This window comes from Lygodium microphyllum, chromosome 25 (genome assembly GCF_053477565.2).
Source record: "Lygodium microphyllum isolate KBCC chromosome 25, Lygodium_microphyllum_v1.1.10, whole genome shotgun sequence".
In the NCBI taxonomy this organism is placed as follows: Eukaryota; Viridiplantae; Streptophyta; class Polypodiopsida; order Schizaeales; family Lygodiaceae; genus Lygodium; species Lygodium microphyllum.
In genome coordinates, this window is record NC_141159.1 from 72,424,146 (window position 1) to 72,443,747 (window position 19,602).

Here is a 19,602-nt window from a genome sequence, read left to right on the forward strand (position 1 = left end):
GGTTGCTAAAGGATACAAGCAAGAACATGGAATTGATTTTAATGAAATCTTTTCTCCTATAGTCAAAATGACTACTTTGCAAACCATCTTGGGCTTGGTTGCATTTGAGGACATGGAACTCATACAGATGGATGTAAAAACTGTCTTCTTACATGGTGATCTACATGAGGAAATCTATATGCAGCAACCTGATGGTTTTGTTGCAAAGAGAAAAGAACACATGGTATGTAAACTCAACAAAAGTCTGTATGGGCTGAAGCAAGCACCACGAGAATGGTATCACAAATTTGATACATTTATGCAATCTCAAGGATTTCATCGTTCTCAAGTTGATCACTGCTTATACACCAAGAAGGCAACAAATGGCAGCCTTATTCTCTTGGTTTTATATGTGGATGACATGCTAATTGCAGGCAAGGATATTCATGCCTTGGACTCCTTGAAGCAGAGTCTACACAATAACTTTGATATGAAAGATCTTGGTGAGGCAAATCGCATTCTTGGCATGCGTATACTCAGAGACAGATCAAAGGGTCTTCTTTATCTATCACAGTAAAAGTATATTACCAAAGTTCTACAACGTTTCAATATGGAGGGGGGGAAAGCTATCAGTGTACCATTGCCTCCATATGTGAAACTTAGTGCAAATGACAGCCCTACATCAGATGATGGAAAGGCTGAAATGGCCAAGACATCCTATGATTCAACTCTTGATAGCTTGATGTATGCTATGGTTGCTACATGTCCTGACATTTGTGGTGGGAGTGGTTCATGGCATATCCTGGCAAAAAGCATTGGAAAGTAGTGAAGGGTATCATGAGATACCTCAAGGGCACAAAGGATTTGTGTATTTGCTTTGATAAGTTACAAGTAGAAGTCATCTGTTATTGGTTTCACGGACGCAAACTATGTTGGCCATCCTGACTGCAGGAAGTCTACTTCAAGCTGTGTTTATGTTCACAAGAAGAGCAGTCTCTTGGATATCTAGGCTCCAAAAGTGTGTTGCACTGTCTACTACAGAAGCAGAATATGTCGCTGCCACAGAGGCATGCAAAGAAGCTTTATGGCTTTCACGTCTAGTGACACGGAATCCTATCTTTCACACAAAGACAAAGCACATACAGGTGAAGTATCACTTTATCAGGGCAGCAAAGACATTGAGCTTGTCAAGGTACATACAAATGATAATCATGTAGACCTTCTTACGAAGGGTCTTCCAGATAAGCGGTTTGCTCATTGCTACCAAATGATGGGGGTTGGATAGTATATGTGTCTTTCAACTTTATACATGCATAGACTTAGCTGACTCTTTCCTCACGCACGTTGCCTTTAGGTGGGAGGTTGTTGGGAATAAAGGCTCACCATGCCTTTTATCGTGTTCGGGTGTGAACGCACCCTTTCACTTTCTGTACTTTATATATATTCAAAACCTAAAATGTGGGACACAAGTCTTTGTACCAAACATTAAGTGGCGTGCTCACTCTCTCACTCTACTGCCCTCAACTCTTTGCACCTTCACTCTCAGCTCACGAACAACCTTGACAACATGGCAAACCCTCCAAGTGTGCTATGGCACATGAACCCCTGTCAATGATGATCATATCATGCACCTTTGCCTCATATAATAAGCAATGGCCTTGGCTAACTTACTACCAATAAAGGCCCCCCTACAAAATGCACCCAATCTAGACTCCACTCAATAGAGTAGTTAGCAAGCTCCTCCCCAAACCGCTTGTATTGCCCCGCATGATCATAGTTACTGCTTTGGAGTCTCCAAGCACCAACTCCTCAATCTAGCCTCCACGAGAGCCTCCCCACTCTCCCACATAGAATCTGTCCAACCGCTCCAATAGGACTCCATCTAGCCACCTGTATCCCCAAGAGAAGTCCAACGACCTCTCCCTCCTATGGAAGGTAGGGTCTCTCCAAGCATCGCGTGATCCTACTGCTAGAGCAGAAAGACCTCCCATGCCTCCTGCTCCTCCCCAGCCATGCCTTGGTAGTTTCTACCTTTGCCCTACTGGTCCTCCAAAGTCTCCAGGTTGTTGAAGTCTTCTCCAACGATCCAGGAATCCAACTCTGGGAGTCCGTCCGAGATCTCCACCTAGAACCTGCTGCATGTCCTAACCTCTGTAGGGGCATAGACATTGAGGACTTCAAGGCACGAGTCCCCAATATCCAATCTGATCCATAGAACCCTCCCTGCCACTATCAAGCTGTGGTCTCGTATACAAGCGGTGAGACTTGGGCCAATAGAGGTGCATACGCCTCCACTCCTGCTATGGGCGCCTATGGCGTGCTCCCAATAAGTGTACGAGCTGCCCGGAAGTACCTTCCCAACCCTTTGGGCCTAGGTGGGCGTTAGCTTGCGCTCCTGTAGAAGTAGGATGTCGATCCGGCCAGCAAGGGCAGGCTGCAACTCCTGTCAAACAATCAACTTCTTGGAACCACGTGCCCCACTATAGTGAAGACTATTCACATTCCAGGATGCAAGGTGTAAGCTCATGGAGAAACCTGTGACTGACGGAATAGGCATCTGTTCGGTGTGGAGGCTGTTGATGAAGAGAAGCTATGAGGCATGCAAGTACGCTTTGCCGATAGTCTGGACGGCAAACCCCAATCCCCCATGGTGGCCCTCGGCCGAACCATAGGGGTGATAGATGCTCCAGGTGGTACTATCATTGCATCTATCAGCCATGCTGAGAGTCGTGACTTTGTACACTAGTAGAAATGGGCCGCCTGTGCCGAGGGCCACTCGATCACATCCCTCGGAGCTCTCCACTGTGGAGGGGCTCGAAAGATAATGCTCAAATGTGGAACCTCAGCACTAGCCCACTAGTTAATGTCCATCATGCAACCAGGCCACTGTTGTGCAAACAATGCTAGTCTTTCTCCCATCCACTGGGAGATGTGGTCTACCACCTGACTCTTCAATTCTTTCTCTATCTATGTAGTCGTCCACACCCCTGAGTGAGAGAATTGAAGAAAAAAGACGTAGTTTGGTCCATCCGGTGGTGCTAGTAGATGGACCTTGCTCCTCCTTGACTTACGAACCACGAAGATCCACACCTCCACCTCCAGAGGTAGTGGGAACTCTCCGCGCTCCGCAACTCTCAGGTAGGACCATGGGCCACTGTGAAAAAACTCCTATGGCAACAGTTGTGCCTGTCTCGGGAAAGTGTGACGGGCGGCAAGGGCAAATGAGCTGGTGGCTGTATGGAAGGGGAAAGACTGCTGGTACGAGAAGAATGTAGGCGTATGTGGCTCGTCACCTCTTGTGGGAAAAGGGGGGGTGGGTTTGGGGGGGACCACCTGTACCGGGTGCGGATCAGGGGGGTTGCTCAGTAGGGAACGTGATAGGGGGGAGGAGGATTGAGGGATGGACGGAGGTGCATGGCGGGTGGGGGGGGGGGGAGGGGGGGAGGGGGGGTGGGGTGGGGTGTGGGTGGTGGCCCTAGAAAGGGGGGGCTATGGACCAAGGTCAGTGAGGGGGTCATGGGGTGTGGGGGGGGGGGGGGGGGGGGGGGGTGTGAGGGAGGGGGGGGTGTGGGGGGGGGGGGGGGGGGGGGGGGGGGTGAGGGGGGGGGGGGGTGTGGCGGGGGGGGGGGGGGGGGGGGGGGGTGTGGGTGGTGGCCCTAGAAAGGGGGGGCTATGGACCAAGGTCAGTGAGGGGGTCATGGGGTGTGGGGGGGGGGGGGGGGGGGGGGGGGGGGGGGGGGATGAATGTGGGGGCTGTGGGATCTCAAGTGAGGTAATCTGTGGTGTAGATGGTGGATGTGGGAGGGTATGGTCCTGCCAGGTGGAGCGGGCAAAGCGGGGCCTGCGGAGTGCTCTACCAAGGGGGCATCGCTCGCCCACCTACTCCCTGTTGTCGAGGCTGGGTCTGAGGAGCTGGCTGCGCCCCCTCTTGCCGTCTCCCTCTCTATCGTCTCCAGACCCGTGTGAAGCAGTCTGTGACACCCCATAGGAACCCCCCCTTTCTTTTTAATTTCAAGGAAAATTTTTATTATATCACCAGTTCAATTTTTTTTTACTCTCCCCTCTCTCCCTGCCGATGGCACGTCGGGGAGAGAGAGTGGAAGTGGTGGATGATGGGGAGAAAGGCATGCAACCTCCAGGTGGAGGGATGGCCATGCCACCTACCTCCTCCCCAGGGGAGGCTTCTCCCCTCCCCAGGGATACAGAGGCTACGCCCCCTTCCACGCACGTCACCGCACCCCGCCGTCAGTTGTTGTACCACCCCGACCGTCTGAACGGAGTTCTCCCCCCTGTGACCTGCTGCAACGTCAGGTTGCTGGACCGACATGCTAGCTGCTGCCCACCACCCTAGCTATCAACTCAGCCGTTTCCCCCTCCCCGTGCTAGCCGGCGGCGACGCCCGCCTCTGACGTGTTCTGCGGACCGTCGTGTGAGGGAGGAAGAGTAGGTACTACGCCGCTGAGACTGAAGGCTTCTCCCCCCTCCTCGCCTTGTGACGTTGCACACTCTCCCTTGGCCTTCGACTATAGCCAACCCCCTATCTACTGACGCTGCGGGCCCCTCCCGGGCCCTCCCAAACAAGCCACCTCCCTCCCTGGTCGCCACTTCCGAGCCCTCCAAAAATGCCGCCTCCCTCCCCGATTGCTGTCCAGTTCGGGCCGTGAGGAGAGGAGGAGAAGGAGAGGATAAGAAGGAGAGGGAGAGAGGAGAGGAGAAAGAGGGAGAGGAGGAGAAGGAGAGAAGAGAAAGGAGGGAGAGAGAGAAGAGGAAGAAGAAGGGAGAGAGAAGGAGAGTGAAGGGAAGGAGAGAAGAAAAAGAAGAAGAGAGAGAGAGAAGAAGGAGAAGTGGAAGAGAGAAGAGAAGAAGAGGGAGAGAGAAGAGAAGAAGAGGGAAAGAAGGAGAGGAGAAGAAGAAGAAAAAGTGGGAGAAGGGAAGGAGAAGGAGAGGAGTGAAAGAGAAAAGGAAAGAGGGAGAGAGAAGGAGAGAGGTAGAGGAAGAAGAGGAAGAGGTAGAAGGAAAGAGGTGAGAAGTAGTAGTAGTAGTAGAAGAAGAAGAAGAAGAAGAAGAAGAGTAGAAGGGGAAAAAAGAGAAGAGGAAGAGAAAGAGAGGGAAGGAGCAGAAGGAGAAAAGAAGTCGGAGAAGGAGAAGAAGAGAGGGAGAGAGAGTAGGAGAATAAGTGGAGAAGAAGAGAGGGAGAGAGAGAGAGAGAGAAAGGAGAAGAAAAGAAGAAGAAGAGAGAGAGGGAGAAAGAAAGAAGGAGAGGGAGTGGGAGTTGGTAACTGCAACAAGCCACACCCAAACCACTCTCTCGGCAAAGGACCCCACCCAACGGTTTTTTCTTCTGAACCTGTCAACCCGAAACCCGTCAAGGTCCAGACTGCCCATTCTCCGCAAGGCAAATGGCTCCCAAGAAGAAAGTCGCGGGAAGCGTAGGCGCCCAAGCCACCGGTAATGCTGGAGGGGCGAGCGGAATGACCAACGCGGCACACACGAATCAAGCCCAAGTTCTAAGCTTTAAAATTAATTAAGTATTATTACTCGTGGAAGAGATGAAATGGTTTGTGACGTGCATGGAACAAAAACGAGTCTTAGGGTTTTGTTTACTCTAAGAACTAAGTTGCATGTGCGAACGGAAGAATTTGGAATTCACATAAAATGATAAGGTTATCGCCTTACCTTACATGAAATGATAGCTTTTACTCACATAAAATGATAAGGTTATCGCCTTACTTTACATAAAATGATAGCTTTTTAACCAGTTCAGTGCATGAATAGTCATTTAGAATTCACGTTTCGTAATCATGGTTAAAAGAAACACATGAAATGTTAATTTTTATTCATGAGAGACACTTGCATCGTTAGACAAAACCCTAGATTTTCATAGATGCAAGTCACATGTGATCCGGTGCTTGTTGCCAGGAATAAAGAGAGATAAAAGTCGTTTAGGAGATACAACTATACTAAACGCACAATGTGCATGATGGTTAAGGTTGATTGGGAAATCCTACATAGAACCGTACTAAGACAATTGGAAGGATCGCATGCATCTAGACTGCATCTTTAAAGTCTCAACGAAGAATCATGTGTTGCCATGTGTGTTATCTGAGCTTGGTTGGAATTAGAGATTAAAAGACCCTTGGTTGGGTTGCGAATAAGACATGTCCATTGCCTTGACTGACCGGCTAATGCTTGAGTTAGGAACTAAGATACCCTAAGGTAAAACCCAAGGGAAGAGGGCAAATATAAGTCAACTTACCAAGACCATTTGCTTGCGTAATCTTGTTTGAAATTATTGGGATCTCGCCAAGTCGCGAAAAGACCCAAGATCAGATGCCGGGAGCATCCGGGAAGAAAAGGAGTCACACCTTAGCAGTTGGTCATACAAATGACCTCCGAAATATTCATGCTTGTACTTAGATACTCTTTGTTCAAGGAACTAATTCAAGGAAATCACTTAATGCTTCAGGTTGAAAGCCTGGAGGGAGAGGCAGGATCAGTTACCTCCGACTGTCTGCTTGGCCCTATCCAAGGGGGTTGCTAGCCGCGCCGGGTATATGGACCTAACCCGCCGCGAGAGGTCTCTGCGTGGATACTGCTTGAAGTGGGAGGACGCTTGGGTGCCAGGGGAGGCTCTGGCTGTAAATCCCTTGCCTCCGGATCCCGTACAAGAGGCCGATGTGACTCGAGATGGGATCTCGAGGCCCGTGTACTAGTCAACGGGCGGAACTTGGAGCAACAATCCTATAGATTGTTGGGATAGCCTTCGGGCGTGATATTGGATGTATTCCAGGATTTTGATAAATAAGAGCAGTTATTGAAGAAAAAGGAACTTGCTTGGCATTGTTTTTGTGTCAGTGCCTAAGTTAAGTGAAGAAACCCGTGATTAATTTGTTTAATTAAGGAAGCTGATTTTGCATATTAAAACGTAATGAGTTAGGTAATTAGATAACTAAAGCAAACTGAGGAAAGTGCGGTGGACGTGATTTAGGTCCGTCCTACGGAAGGGTGGTCCCGGTTAGCTCGAAACTTTTCTCAAATGATGAGAGAATAAGACAATGAAGACCTAGTATCAGTAGATGTAGAATTTCCAGTTTATTCTGTTTTAGGGGAAAGGAATGGGACTATGCCGTATGGCAGAGAGGTTGAGCTTCGCATCCCTCTCATTTCCCATTCTTCATAAACCAAGTGCAGCTTGAAACCGCTTCGTCTCTGTTGTTCCTACGAAAGGTGATACAACTGGAGCTCGACACTAGCTTCTTCCTAGAGACTTTGCTGATAGGAAAGGAACCCTGACCTCAGGTCGATCCCAAGTGGGAACCGCTGGACACTTCCGCTCGAGGCAGACTCGGGAAGACCTAGATCGCAAACCCTACATCATTCCCTGCGAGTGCCAGGCGGAGCCTTCTAGACCCTCCTCCCGATGGGCTGCTAAGATATGTCCCGCAAGTGGACAAACGGGCACGTTACACTGTCAACGTCCACTTGCGGGCCTGCTGGCGGAGCCGCCTGGGCTCCGAAACGCGTACACACTGGTGCCTGATGCCCAAAGTCGTGGCAGCGCACGCACTACCTAGCTACCCCGTCACAATGACCTGCTGCCTAAAGGAGTGTCTGCCCGCCTCAATCTCTAGAAACTGTGGGATATTCTTGACCTCTTTCACTGCCACCCGTACCTTTGGGACTCCAGCAGCTGTCACTTCATGCGCGAAAGACGCGGGAAGGATAGTGCCGAAGAGCCGTCCAAAGTCTTCCACCAATTGGCGATACTCTATCGCTAGGCCGGAAAAGAAAAGGGTAGCCGGGTGCTGAAGAAACCTGTTGTGGAATGCAAATGCCTCCACATTAAAGCCACTGTAACAAGGGACCATGTATATGACCCCCTTCGTGGACGCATATGGTGAACTAGCAAGTAACTCGCGAGCTACGTCTGCCGAACTGAGCCTAACCATGAAGATCCCTTGGTCCATTAGGATTACCTCCACGATCTGCACTGTGCCGATACGCAACATGAAATGAAGCCAGTCCTCAAGCTGGGCCCTGGCTGGGGAATGTCCTACTACCTAACCATAAATCGTTGTTTTCTTTAGCTCCAGCCCCATAGCTCAGACGGCTAAGAGCTACTCCTTAAAGAGGACGGCACGCAAGGTGTTTGACCAGGGGACACTCGCCGAGTGCGCTGGCGTTTGACCAGAGGTTTCCATTGCACAACGCTTCTGAGAAAACTACCAATCATGTCGCAGTGCTACCTGAGAGGGAAAGTTGATGCAGGAGAGGGAACAACTGGAGGGTGGAGGACAGAAACAAACATAAAAAGCAAAACTCAAAACCCAAACACAAACAAAAGAAGGGAGAGAAGAACACAACTCTGAAGTGAATGAATACTGCAAATGAATATAAGAGTATACAGATACTCAAGGGTAGAGCAGTGTGTCAGAGATTGACGTCCACCGAAGATGGATCCAAAGTCTGTGACCACTAGTCGAATTGTGAAGAGAGAGGAATCTGCAAAACGCTGACACTAGAGGGTGTTGGAGACAGAGGCGACAGCTTTAGAAGGATGTGGTGATGTCAGGTGGCATGGGAGAGTAGCAAATAGACTGTCGCCAAGCTGATGGAGGCCCAAATGCAGGCAGCTGGAGGGTGTGGAGACTGACACACGGCTGATGAAGATCAAACACAAGCACCAAATGATGGTGGAGAGGCTGGCAATGGCAGCTAGAGGCCAAACGCAGCTTGGGAGGTGATGCCAGACAGTGGGCAACAACTAGAAGAAGGCACCAGGGCACTCCAAGGATAGAGGGGCTGCCACATGTGAGTTTACTAATGCCTGCAATCTGCAAAAACGAGATGGCCTGAATGGAGGACAGCATATCTATTTATAGAAAGTTTGGGTCCTCCCAACTGGGGTTGTGCTTATGGGACACAGACACTCTCTAGGAACGCAAATCTGTTTAAAGAACAAGTTTGATTCATTAATTAAGTACATTTTGGGGCTGTTTAAGTAAAGCTAATGCATTTTTAGCTCAACACAAGCGCGTGTTTCTCAGCCATCCATTCCAAAATTCGATTGTTTCCAGCTTTCTCATCACTATTGGTCATCTAGGTGGCTTTTGTCTACATCAAATTTTTGCACTTATTGCTGCAGCTACCCGAGACATTGCATTTTGGGCTGATCTACTGCCGCCTATAGCTGGCAACCACATCGAGTGCTGCATTTTCTGTTGCTGCCACCCATCCTGTTCGCGACCTCGAAAAGCTGCATTTTGCTGATTTTAGTCATCGCCAACTATCACACCATCTACATGCTGCGTTTCAAATTTTCAGACATTCTTTTGCCTATCTATCACTAATCCAACATCCTACTGCTGTGTTTGCTACTACTGCCAAACACATTTTGAGGCTGCCTTGTTGCATTTCGAGATCCATCAAAATACAATACTTTCAAGTTCAAACTCTTTGCCCCTGTCCTCATCAAGACATGGGAGTTCAGGGGTCAATATTATTTACTACATAGTGTATTTGTTGCATTGAGTGTTGTATTCTATTCTATATTCATTCATTACTATTCATTGTGTCCATTGTCCCTACATTTCCCTAACCCTAACCTTGTTTCATCAATCAGTCTGTGCATTTATCGTACCATTGTGTTGTGCTTTCTATGGTAGAGCATTTCTTCACCTAGTATCAAAACTAGGTACTCACTGGAGAAACCTAGGCCCTAGATCCGAGAGCTCATCAACTACAAAAGGGAAGATGACATCGAACAATTCCACGCCTACTTAATTCCTAAAGAAGCCTATGCCGAGAACTGAGTAGAAGTGGCATCCATTGCCAACTCAACAAGTTCCGATATGACCGGAGATCTTTCTGACTACACTAGAGACACACATCAATATCCCATCACATATGAGGAGCTCCAGCTGATCACGGCTCACAAAGCCAAAAAATTTTGAAGAGCTTAGAAGACAAGACTTTAGACAAAAGGTGCTCAAAGAAGGTATGGTTGATTCTTTCTCATCAAATGTTGTATATAAATCTAACAATGTTGCAGGGTTGTCAAGACCTCCATCAAGAATGGGTTCCTGCTTGGAGAAAGAGATCCATAGTATATCCCTTGCTTTTGGTCTTTTCTTACTACTCCAATGCAAGGTACATAAGTGTCACAACTCTATAGAAACAGAATTTGTATCCTTTTTCATTAATTTGTCTATATAATGATTAATTAAATTTGTTTCCTTTGCACTAATTAGATATAAAGAAAAGTCCATTGGAGCTGGCCACTGATGAGTGGTCACAGGTTATGGTGGACCCACGCGGTGGGTTAGAGAAAAGATAGTTCACACTTCCACCTATATGGCCCGATTGGGCGCCTGTGACCAAGAACTCACGCATATCAGGGTTAGACTCGCACACAGAAAGGATTGATGCCTTGAAGTGTGGGCTAGATCCGCCAGAACAAATAGTTACAATCAACAAGATGGCATGATCATGAAATGCTTGTACAATGTGCATGTGTGGGCTGAAAGCTTGAAATGCACATTTCTTTGCATAGGAAAGTCACATGAAGATTCTGATACCGTTTTTGCCATGTACACGGAAAAAGCTTTCATATGACACCCATATTGGGGGGTCCCTAAATTTTAGGAGCCTCGAATTAGCCTAAAAATGCTAGTCCTAAAAAATAGGAATATCATTCTAAAAATAGTAAATTCTGTACTCTGACTGTGCTTACTAAATTTGGTTGTTTCTATTCTTGACAGTATTCAGTCCTTTTGACAAGTGTCAAGACACTTGTCACACAAGTTTCCAAGAGTCTCACCACTTGTCACATCTCATGACATGTGGCTAGACACTTGTCTTATGCTACTCCACTTTCCCCTTTTGTACTAGCTCTTCCCTCTCCTATAAATAAGAGCTCGTTTTTCTTCATTCAGCATCATTTTTCTTTGCTGTAAACTCATGTACATCACCCACAGATAGCCAGAAAATGGCCCCATCCATCCCCATCATCATTCTCCACTTCTCCATTATCAAATTCCTCCATATTCCCTCTTCTATCACTGCTGTTTTACAGGACAGCAAGCCTGTAAATTCATTACAGTACCTCCTCGAGCTCTTTCTTCCATCTTAGCAACAAGAAGCAAGCCCTATCCATGTACCGCTGATCAACGATGGAGAAAGGCTGATTTCCCCTCTTTCTTCTCTCATACTGTAAATCATTGCATAATAGATAATGCATGTGTGTTTGTACATCTTTGCATGATCTTCTGAGAGTGAGAATTACTTCTCACTCTCTGAGAGTGATTCTCACTCTCAGGTTGATTGTAACGGAGCTCTTCCCTAAGGGACTTGGGTTGAGCAGAAATACATTCCTTGGGGGGGGGGGGGCGGAAGGGGTTGCCCATCTTCAACCCTCAATCTTGTCTCCATTACTTTTATATTTTCATGGCTGTAATTTTGTGAGTAATTTTCATTTTCAGCTTAAAGTGTTCATTCTCTTTTATATTAAATCTCGAAAACAAACGAATATCATAATTGTTAAGCTTACTACGTTGTTCGGGGCGTTTACAATAAGTTTCTACTTTGAGGATAACCTTGCTCTTTCAATATCTTAGTGGAAGGAGTTTGGGGGATTAGCACTAACCCTTCAAATGGTAGCTTTGCAATTATTATCACGAGTTAGTTCTTCAACAGTAGAGCGTCTTTGGAGCATTATGGGTGATATCCACTCCAAAGATCACAATAGGTAGCGATAAAAATAAACTTTCAATATAAGCTAGTGACTCACAAAGTATCTAGCCATTATGATTTACATGTATGCCCTTTGCTTAGCACCAGCCAACCGAATAAATTCGTATATACAAATGCCAACATTCAAGTTCTTGAGAAAATAGGAGTTTTCAATGGTGAGGGATCGGCAAGTTGGACACCACATCAACTTGACACTAGATAGATTGTTGTGCGAGCAACAAATGTAACTATGTTGCAATCCCAAACCCCTGAGGATGATGTCTATGTCACGAGGACATGAAATTTTATTGCCTTGCTTAGCATTTAATTAAAAGTTAATTAAATGTGCTAATGTGGCTTGCACATGTAAGATGCAAGTTAATTATTTCACAATGTGACACCCGGGACCCCGAGATATTAGTTGGTGCCAAAGGCAAGAGTGTTATGTTTGACAAGTACTAGGTGGTACTCGGTGTCAGATTTTGGCCTAGACCAATTTATTTGTCACTAATGTTAGTGATGGCATTAAAGACTAGGCATTAATTAATGAATTAATGTCAGTATGGATGCATCAATTTCGATTCTGACAATGGTTATGATTCATGTGTGTGGACTGTGACTAGTTTAAGTGACTGAAAGTTCACACGCAAAGGACATGAGCATGGTTAAGTAAGGAACAGGTGCATATATTTTTTGACTACCATGCTAGTATGTATTTCTAGTAGTGGCAATGGATGCTTTTATACACTACAGTGTGATCGAGAACGATTGCAAGGATTTCAAGAAAGTGGTGTATCACAAGGATGTGATTTATTGTTTTGCTTAGTATGTGATTAAAAGTTAATCAAATGTACTAATGTGACTTGCACATGTGAAATGCAAGTTAGTTATTACACACTATGAATCCCAAGACCCCAAGATATCAGTTGGTGTCAAAGGAGAAAGTTATATAAGTTATGTCTGTGACAAGTATTAGGTGGTACCTGGTGTTAGATTTTGGCCTAGACCAATTTATTGGCCACTAATGTTAATAGTGACATTAAGGACTAGACATTAATTTATTAATCAGTGTTAATCTAAGGGCTAATAAACTGCTCGAAGATACTTGGAAGTCAAATTGGCCTAGCTAATTTGATTATTGACTGGTGGAATTATTTTTCTAAGCACTAGAATAATTAGCTTAATAATGCTGGAAAATGGAATCAGAAGGTTGCCACTTGGTAAAACTTGCCCATACAAGTGAAAAAAACGTTTTTGAGGGCTAGTGGAAGTCTATTCTAGCCATTATGAGAGAGAAGATAGCTATTAGAGAGCAAGAAGATGCTACTGATGTGATTTGCAACCACCAAGAATCAACCAGTAATCACTCCTAGAGCACGTGACAGTAGTTTGGAGCCCTCCAAGTGCAGGTGACAACAGGCCAAGGTCCTTCTAGTATAGGTGATGGCATACAAGGGGAGGCAATAGTCTTTTTGTTGGTCCTAAGCTATAGGTGATAGCTTCCATGGCTGTTTGAGCAGGACAACAGCAGTTTTTCAGCCTTTCTTGCAATGAAATTTTGAAATTTCTCTCTCTATAGCACTCTCTCTCATCCCCCAGCCATCTCTCAAGTTATCTCAACAAAATCTAGCCATTCGTGTCATCAAAAATCTAGCCATTCGAGTCATCAATAATTGAGCATAAACTAAAATGCACACATTATCTTAAAAATCTTGGACAACAGACACCCTATTGGCTCCAAAAGTAGCATTTCTTTCAGCTTTTCTTTAACTTCAATTGCCAATGGATCAATTACAAGCCGAGATTCTCCGATCTCCTTCACTAATCCAAAATCCCCTTGTTGTATAAACAATCAGCAAGCAATTTGGGCCAATCACCCTTTGATTTTAACCCAAGACTTGCACAAATGGAATAAACTAGCCAAATGCTACCCAATTCACAATGGATGGCTTGGCATCTAAAATCCTTATCAATACAACAAATTGAAGGTGATGATTTCAGCGTACGATACCTTATCCTGTTGGCAAGGGTCTCGAGGTGGCTACTAAACCCTAACTTTAGCATAAATTTAGGATTTACAGTAGAAATCCTCCTGTCGTCCACCAAATTTGGATGAGATCTGCTGAGAATGGCTAAGAAATGCTGAGCTCTCCTAAGAAGGGGTTGGAGAAGGTGAGAGAAAGCCAAGATGAGAGAGAAAATTTGAATGACCTCCAAATGCAAGGTGGTGGCACCAGCTGATGGCAACAGCTTGTGATGGCAACAAACAGGCTGGACGGTGCCTCCTATAGCACTGTGACAGCTCTTGGGTGCAGGCAATAGCTCTTGGCAATGGCACGGCTGCCTAGAGGAGAGTATGATGGCTGAGGGTAGAGGAGGATAATGAAGGGAATGATGAAGGATGCTCAAAACACATCAAGTTGGGATTGCACATGTTGCACAAGCGTGAACACTATCCGTTTTTTATGGCGCTATTGTAGAAAATATCTAAGGGGCAACCTTCATACAAATAATGATAGCTTGGAAGCACTCTCCTCCAAAAAAACCAAGATTGAATTCTATAGGCACAAAGCTTAGACATCAGCATTCCTCATTAGTAGATGCCAAGCAACATATTTGGGTGGATCTCATCCATGCCCTTAAGGGTCATTGTGGGCCACATGCATGGTACATTGAGGCATGCAGCTGATTGTCTTCTTAGTCACATGGATTTCATGCCCTTTACTTTCAGATCAGTTGCAAGGCATCAATGAAATTAATCCACCACCCCTACTTGTATAGTCCCGCTTTCTCCCTTGTACATACTAGCCACACCTCAGAGTGGCCAGCCATAGGTGGACTAGTCATCTTACCATTTTTATTCCCGGATTGTACAGTGCTTTTACTAATCAATGTCAAGAACTTTGTTTTTTCTTTGTGGGGGAAAAAGGATGTGATGCAAACTAAAACAGGTGGTTCCAAAGCCATGCTTCCAAAAGGCCTTTAATATTTTCTTTCTAGACCATCATACATCTTGACCAGCATTTGAAGACATGGGTTCTAAAAGTGCTATTTTTCATTCTGCTTCAGACTGTTTATAAAAAGCTTCAGTATTTATTGTTAAGAAAAAGTAACAACATGTCAATGTAGAAAAGAAGAGATCTACAGTGAACCCAAGAGGCGACGTGTAGACTGTTTTCATGTATGTTCAGCAATACATTCAAACAACTGCCCTTGGTTTTTATACCTCATAGTCCAAACCATGAAGATACAGAGTATTTGAATCTAAAGCTGAAAAGGCCATCCCTGTTATCTGGAAGATAAACAAAGGAACATTGTAACTTAAAGAAAGTGGGTGGTCCAAGTATGAAATAAGCATGTCAACCAGAATTAAAGAACAAACCTCATACTTCAGACAATTTGTCCATCTGGAGATTATTGTCCCTCTACAGAACCAAATAAAGCAACATTTCAAAAGTCAATAAAATCCAAGGACACAGGATTATTGGTACATAGACTATTCCCACTTCAGAACAGAGGAAATTCAGATCCTGATGCGTTTGAGCAGATCTTTTAAAATCATTCAGACATAGATAGGTGGAGCACATTGCTTTTATAAAAACAAAAGCATGACAGTTCAAGCTTATCCTACAACCTCCCAACCTTTGTATCTGCAGAGAGAGGTAGAAAGTATAACTAGCCATCTATGATAAATTGGCATCCTGTGTAGAGCTTACCACGAATTGAGGAGATCGTCTTTTCTTTAGCCATGCCCAGATGTAAAGGCATATCCCATGGACCTTGAATAAGACTGGCATTACCTATCTGGCAACGTAGAAGACCCATAACATAATCATCCACAAGTTATGCTATGGAGGCATAGCCCAGCTGACTCACAAGTACAAGTCTAGGTATGTCTGCTTAAAAGTATCTAGATGTGAAACCAGCTTCATAACTAACTATAGTTTCCTTCAATTCTCTCCAGGATGAGGGAAAGGTCCACAATACACAAAGGGTTAAAAACAAACACCACTGCAGTCACAGCCTCACCTTGTACTCAGACACTCAACATTCTGATGCAACCTCAGGCAAGCCAACATTATGTGGAAACATGGAGTATTCAAAGTTTTCAAAGATGCAATTCAACCAGAGAATTAACAAAGAAAATTGTGAATTCCGCATACATATGTCAAAAGTGTGCCATCTAAAATTTCTACATGTTCACTAGAGTTATGTGAAATGCTTGATAACAAAGACTAAACTTACTGACGCAGAACAGAACCTTGGAAGATAATCTACCTTTTTATGTCAAAAATAACAGCTGAACGTTCAGCTCCACCTGCACCAACAAGGCCATCAGAGGAGCTGCATACAGCATACAATGGATCCATGGTCGAGGATCCTAATATCCGCTTCATGCAGCCGCCATTCTCACTTGCTCTCAGATCCCACAGACTAATCTGCAGGTTCTGGGTTCATCAGTCTCGTTTTGTAAACACCGTTATAGATTCTCTTCCTTCTTATTCCTAGAAAAGCATAATTCACCTGAGGGCCTTCAGTAATTGCAAATACTAATGGTGTGCTGCTTGGAAGATTTGGTCCATCTAGAAAAGTGATAGAGGTGGGATGCTGCAACCTATTCACATTTGTTGCATGAGATGGAACTCAAAGAACAATCAAAGCTAGCAAAAGCACAAGCTTATTGACATCTATAAAAGACTTGAATTCTTGCTTGCACTTATTAATTAGCAAATGCTTTCACAAATTTGAGGCCAAGGGACACAAATGGAAATAAGGTTCACCAGTATGAGATAGAAATATAATGCAGCGCCTACAAAATTTTATTGTTTATGCAGGATTCTGGAGACTAAAATGAATCTAACTGGACTAGTAGTCAGACAGTTGTCCTAGATCAGCCTCATCCATATCACAAACTTTGTGCTTAATAGCATTCATCCACATCCGCATTAAAAGTAAATGCATGTTGCATACTAGTTGCCTAATCCATTTCATCATGTATAGCAAAACAGCTCAGTATGCAGACCTTACATAAAAGAATCCTATCTAAAAGTGACAATAAGCATGCCAGAACCTTACACCTACAGCAAACTTTTGATTACCAATCACCAGTGAAAGTAAAGATTACCTACGTATGCAAAGTTCGCACGTGTAGATCTTTGTCATAAAAATCAATGCTTTTGTTGAATCCACGCACAGCTGCTACCTGTAACATAACACTTTACTAAAAAGATCACGAGAATGTTGTTCTGGTGACAACATTGGCCATTGCACATATAGGGTAAGCATTCCAATGAAAAAATGCCACACCAATGGCACTGTTTATTCTAACTGGTGAAATGAACAAGTGGTTTTAAATGGAATGTGAAAATTTTCATCTGCAACAAACATCAGATTTTGACTAATTTGCAAAGCGCAAGACTGAAAGTGCTGTTCTAAAAATAAGCAAAAGCTCCTTCACAAACAGATGACACCATGCTGGCATACTACACTTTGTGCAGCATTTTGACATTTTTTCATGCTTGAAGCAAAAACAAATCCCACCTACCAATGAGGGTTGTCCTGGAACAAAGGCAAGCCCTGCCCATCCTCTTTCACCCACACCTGCATCTTGTGGACAAGCAGTGTAAGTTGCACCTGTCAAGTAAAACTGTAAGAAATCCTGCCTCTCAAAACAGAAAGACATATCCATTTGCAGAAGCTCTTAAAGCAAGTTGATTGATATAACTTGAAGCAATTTAAAAGCTCTATTTATGGCCTATTTTGATATTTGATAGATTTTGTGAATTTATGAGTTCAAGAAAGGTGTATTTAAAGGATCAACTCATTAATTCTGATAGTAATGAATTTTCTTGCATACAATTGCCTTGCATCAGATGATCCACTGTTTGGAGTTTCCTTGGATAGGATTGCCCACATCAGTTAATTCACTATTTTAACAAATTTACATGTGAAAAATATGTTATTTGATGCTTAACATGAGGAAAGATTCCATTACCATAAACACAAGCAGAGGGCAATGACTTTGAAAGAGGTAGGCTTCTATGTATTTACCAGGTTCACTGAAATCTGGAAGCTAATCAACATAAATCTCCTCCTAAAAGACGTTGAGGAAGGCTGATTTAACATTCATCTAATACATTGGCCAACAATGGTGTGCTGCAAGAGAAAAGGACCGTCCTAATAGTAGACATCCGGGCAGTCAATGCAAATGTCTCTACACTATCTAAGCCCAGCTTTTGAGCAAATCGTTTGTTGGCAACAAACCTAGCTTCATGCTTGTTCAAGGAATTGAACACCAATATATTTCCTATAAAGAGGAAGTAGAACCAAATAACGAGTTTGATTCCACCAATACCAAGTACCAATCCTAGCTATAGATAAAATGTTAAATGCAATAGAAAAATCACTCTATACTCTCTTTTGCTCTCTTTGCATAGAACTAGAGCGAGTGAGAGGGAGGGTGCTCAAGTGACTATATGTGTGAGCAAGGGAATCCTACCCACTCTCTTGTCTCTTTTTTTCCTACACTCATGAACCCAGCCAACACACCTACAGCATAACATAAGTCAACACGAGTATTAAGAAGCCAAATCAAGGAGCCAACCAACCGCCTATAACGGGTAGCATCTGCCAAAGGAGAATCAAAATGAGTTGTAGCCTTCCAATTCGGGTCCATGGGAGTCGAAAGAGACTTGCATCCCTCCATCTCACACGTAGTCAAGAGCACGTGTATATACCGTTGCTGGGAAATAAAGATCCCCCGTGGAGTTTAATAGATCTCATGACCTAGAAAGAAGTGAAGGAATCCCATATCCATCATCTCAAACTTCTCATGAAGTGATGTCTTTGTCTGCTCAACCATCTAAGTATGGTCACCTGTTACAATCAAGTCATCCACATAAAGGACAAACAACGCACGGCCTCCACCTGAGGTGTAAACATAAAGCTGAGGGTTGCCTTTGGAACGCCAATACCCCAATTTCTCCTGGAGGAACGAGTCAATCTTCTCATTCCAAGCACGGGGAACTTGCTTAAGGCAATAGAGAGCCTTCCTCAACCTATACACCTTACCATCAGAAGAACCAAAGCCTGGAGGCTGCTCAACATAGATCTCCTCCTCAAACTCCCCATTCAAGAAGGCAGACTTCATATCTAGCTCATAGACCGGCCACTCCTATGGCTAGCCAAGGCAAGAACTGCACGAATAATAGCCATCCAAGTTGTAGGGGCAAAAGTATCATGGAAATCAATGCCTGGGCACTGTGCAAAACCTTTAGCAACAAGGCGGGCCTTCCGACGTGCTATCACTACAGTACTAGGTCTTGAAGACCCATTTGACTCCAATGATCTTATGGAGAGGCTTAGGCACAAGATACCAAGTGCCATTCCTCTCAATCGACTCCAGCTCCTGCTCCATCACTTTCTGCCTCAGCCACTTTAACTACCTATAGGTTGCAGTCAGCAGGAATAAAATGTTGCAGGATGGCTGAACACAACTTGCCCTGGAGATGATACGCATCTTGCAGATGCTTGCCACTACAAGGCTCCGTCCGTAATGCGTTCTGAACAAAAACGGTCTTGAAATGCTACAATTCACCTTCTCAAACCAGATCAGACATGGGACTCTCTCCAATACAATAGAGCTGCAAATTATCCTTCTGACTGGGTAATCTAAGAGCATATAAATAGTCATAATTTGAGTCTCCAGTTTCATCATTATCATAATCATTATATTGATCATATACATAGTCTTGTGCATACGTTTACACATTGAGTGCTGGTGATCTGGCTTCGCTATATTGGGAAAAGGGCAAGTATTTATGTTGTATTGATGAAACGAGCCCTGAACTGGGTTTGAAGACCTTGGGAGCTTACGTTTTATCAATGAGATAA

The 19,602-nt window shown here is 44.5% G+C and overlaps 1 protein-coding gene across 5 annotated transcripts in view; it reads right to left on the bottom strand.

The window, feature by feature from the left end:
- The window catches only part of LOC148014374 (uncharacterized), a 133,918-nt gene that overhangs the window by 21,522 nt on the left and 92,794 nt on the right, over positions 1 to 19,602 (bottom strand). The window contains exons 7-12 of one of the 5 annotated variants that reach the window (XM_087667174.1): positions 17,255 to 17,343; positions 16,839 to 16,925; positions 16,234 to 16,324; positions 15,988 to 16,148; positions 15,092 to 15,134; positions 14,936 to 15,001 (exon numbers count right to left, since the gene is read on the bottom strand). In XM_087667174.1, coding sequence (XP_087523300.1) covers positions 14,936 to 15,001; positions 15,092 to 15,134; positions 15,988 to 16,148; positions 16,234 to 16,324; positions 16,839 to 16,925; positions 17,255 to 17,343 — 537 coding nt within the window. Of the gene's footprint in view, positions 1 to 14,935; positions 15,002 to 15,091; positions 15,135 to 15,987; positions 16,149 to 16,233; positions 16,325 to 16,838; positions 16,926 to 17,250; positions 17,344 to 19,602 lie in introns of all 5 variants that reach the window. The other 4 variants (XM_087667175.1, XM_087667178.1, XM_087667177.1 and 1 more) reach the window with 4 other exon arrangements.